Source organism: Echinops telfairi, unplaced genomic scaffold (assembly GCF_000313985.2).
Source record: "Echinops telfairi isolate 266 unplaced genomic scaffold, ASM31398v2 ScPeMD7_7468;HRSCAF=8506_0, whole genome shotgun sequence".
Classification (NCBI taxonomy): Eukaryota; Metazoa; Chordata; class Mammalia; order Afrosoricida; family Tenrecidae; genus Echinops; species Echinops telfairi.
Genome location: NW_022111369.1, coordinates 55,334,634 through 55,337,896, shown reverse-complemented (window position 1 = coordinate 55,337,896; position 3,263 = coordinate 55,334,634). Strand labels below are relative to the sequence as shown.

The window sequence follows — 3,263 nt, the reverse complement described above, 5'->3', positions numbered from 1 at the left end:
GCTGGCTCTCCACAAAAGCATTTTAGGCAGCAATAAGAAATGCAGTCTCTCAGATGCGCTTATTATTATTAATTATTATTTTATACCCCCTCTACCAGGTGTATTTTAAAAAGAAATCCGCTTATGGTTTTCGCATAACCCCCCTTGGCCCACTTACTCTATGTTACAGGGCGCCTGAGTCTTGCCAATGTCCCAATCCTTTATAACATTTCATGCACTTCGGGGGGTAGGCTTGTTGTTAAATTGAGCGTGTAACGCTCTTACAAAACAGGTTTTCTATGACATCAAGGTTTCTTCTCCCTAACCAAGGGGGGGGGGGAGGAAGAGAGAAAGAAGATGAAGAAGGGGGAAACACACACACTATCTCAATTTATGCCTAAGGTATATGATCAGTTAAAAAGGCTTAAAAGCTCGGGGAAATTGGATCAGGGAGAATCGTCACCCAACTTTCATTATTTCCAAGTAGTGTGATTGAATTAAAGGGCAGGGAGCTGGTTAGAAGGGAGGATCAGGGGCTCCATGCGTAATGGTGTGGTATTAAATTCTAATTAGAGATGCAGGAATCAATGATAGGGAGGTTGGACAGCTCAGTTCCCCAGTGCCAGCCCAATAGACGGATGAGTTATTGTCATGTAAAAAGCGCCAGTAATAAGACCAACCGCTTTGCTATTGTCCAAGTGGAAAGAGCCAAGTTTATTATGAGCACTATATGCTCTAGAGACCTCAGACAAGGCATCTCATAGGAGGCTTTTTCATAAAACTAGGCTCTGCTGGTAGTAAGGAGGCCAGTTTGGAGGCAGGCGTTGAGCTGTGCGCATCTCCCCTCTCCAGCCACCTTCTCCATATCCATCTTTTCTTTCATTTTTCCACTTGGCCGAGCCATCCAGAGCCTTTTCAATGTATAAAATGGAATATTCTTACCTCAATTCCTCTGCCTACGAGTCCTGTATGGCTGGTATGGACACCTCCAGCCTGGCTTCAGCCTATGCGGACTTCAGTTCCTGTAGCCAGGCCAGTGGCTTCCAGTATAACCCCATCAGGACCACTTTTGGGGCCACGTCCGGCTGCCCGTCCCTCACGCCGGGATCCTGCAGCCTGGGCACCCTCAGGGACCACCAGAGCAGTCCGTACGCCGCAGGTAAGGACCGCCAGCTTTCTCCGCGGAGGAAGCCGCCTTTCTGCTGGTATATAGGAAGCCTTGATTGCATTTGAAAATGGAAATGTGTTTAGTATTTACCAAACGAAATTTGCTTACACAAATGAAAGAATTTATCACGTTAGAAGCGATTGCAGGGAGGGGTAATTCACTTACAGGGTTACCCTATCCTAGTCACACCCGAACCGCCAACAAAATTATCTTAAGCTGCCAAAATGATAGGCATAATTTATTTACTTTGCGATGAGACGTAAAGCTTAGAAAATAATTAAATAACAAAGAGTAAAGCTCATTACTGGCAGTGTCTCTCTCTTTTTTAAAGAGCCGGCTGCGGCTCACACCTCTTTGGCTGGTCATTTTTAGGAGGATTTCTTTCGTTTGTGATGATGATATTTTTACAGCACTACCTCCCCCCAACTTTGGGGCCGGGTCAACTTCTGAGAATTGAGAAGTTCCTTCAAAGGGAGAATTGGGTAACCTCTTCCTTGGCTCCCCGATGTTCCGACCAATGTTCCCGGGGTTTTTTTCCACTCTCATTTCCCACTCCACCAGCTCTAAGCACTCTCTACGCTGTGTTGTGCTGAGGCCCACAGTCACCTCCATTGCACGGCTCCAACCGGCCCCCAAGGCGCCTTTGCCAGGCGGGACACCGCCAGTGTCCGAAATTTGCGCCCCTGTTTCGTGTGTAACTAATTCGCCCAGCTTCTCTCGGTTGCTGCTCCTCTGGGCCACTCTTCCGTGCCCGTGGCGTCGACGACTCCGGGGGGCCACTTGACCTTGGAGTCTCCACGGGAAGGCTCCGCGGTCCCCGCGCTCCCGGCCAGCCGGCTCACTCTCTCCTCCCTCTCTCTTCCCGCAGTTCCTTACAAACTTTTTACCGACCACGGAGGCCTCAACGAGAAGCGCAAGCAGCGGCGCATTCGCACCACCTTCACGAGCGCGCAGCTCAAGGAGCTGGAGCGCGTCTTCGCGGAGACGCACTACCCAGACATCTACACGCGGGAGGAGCTGGCCCTAAAAATCGACCTGACCGAGGCGCGGGTTCAGGTAGGCGCGCCCGGAATTGGTGCCGGGAGGGCTGGGGCCCAGCGGGCTAGGGCCAGGGCCGGGCGCTGGGCGCGCGCTCCGGGCTGGCTTCGGCACAGCTGCCAAACGTGTCCCCCCACCCGAGAGCTAAGCGCAGCAGAGGAATTGAGGACCTTGAAGTGAGGGTGACACTCCGGGCGGGAACACAAGTTGCCCCACGGAGGAGGGATGCCGACGCTGTCTCTGCTTTGTAACGCGTAGTTGGGTTGGGTTGATCAAGGCAGCGTTTTGAACTTGGGGCCTCTGATTTCCTTCGGATTCGCCCAGCGCAGTGACTCCAGGAACAGGGAGAACCAAGCGTTCTCTGATCCCTAACGGACAAACGCGCCCTCCCAGAGCGCTCCAGCGGCAGGCCGGGGACCACCAAGCAACCCCCCACCCCAGTGGAGGGGCGGCACGTGCTTGGGGCCTCTGAGACTGGGAAGGCGAGATGGCGAGTTTCCGAACCCTGAGAAGGGCTCCTTTCCTGGATTCGAGTTTAACTTTAGCCGCAGCGTCTAGGAGCCGAAGTCGAGCTGGGCGGTTGGGCGAAAAGTGAATGAACCCAAAGACCCCCCAAACCTAACTCACTGCCACGAGGAGTTACAGGTCTACCATGCTGGCTCCTGGAGACCCACTAGGACAGGGTAGACCTTCTCTTATGGGTTTCCCAGACTGTCACTTCTCCCGGGAGGAGAAAGCCTCGTCTTCATCGCTCAGCCGGGCAAGGACCACCCCAAATCAGAGTTTTATTTCAGGGCCAGTCTGGGGCCGGCGGCCCATTCGCCCTTCCCCTTTCTCTGGCGCGCTCCGAAAGGGTCTCGCAAGGTGCATCAGCCAGTCGCCAGGGGCCAAGGTGGCGGGCAGGGGGCGGACAGCGGGCGCCGGGCACCCTCTGGCCCAGCGTGGGCTGTCGCAAGGAAGGGAGTCCGGCCGGCGGGAGGGAACTGCCTCTCCCCGGGCTTCACCGCCTCTCCTCTCCTCCCCTCCCCTCTGCGCTCCCCTCGTCCCGCGCCAGGTGTGGTTCCAGAACCGCCGCGCC

At 54.6% G+C, this 3,263-nt stretch overlaps 1 protein-coding gene across 1 annotated transcript in view; it reads left to right on the top strand.

Annotated features, from left to right (window-relative positions):
* Positions 1-835: 835 nt before the first annotated feature.
* Positions 836-3,263, top strand: part of PHOX2B (paired like homeobox 2B) — a 3,817-nt gene continuing 1,389 nt past the window's right edge. The window contains exons 1-3 of the mRNA XM_030888550.2: positions 836-1,138; positions 2,016-2,203; positions 3,240-3,260. Of these exons, the coding sequence (XP_030744410.1) occupies positions 898-1,138; positions 2,016-2,203; positions 3,240-3,260 (450 nt within the window). The 5' untranslated portion in view covers positions 836-897. The remainder of the gene's footprint in view (positions 1,139-2,015; positions 2,204-3,239; positions 3,261-3,263) is intronic.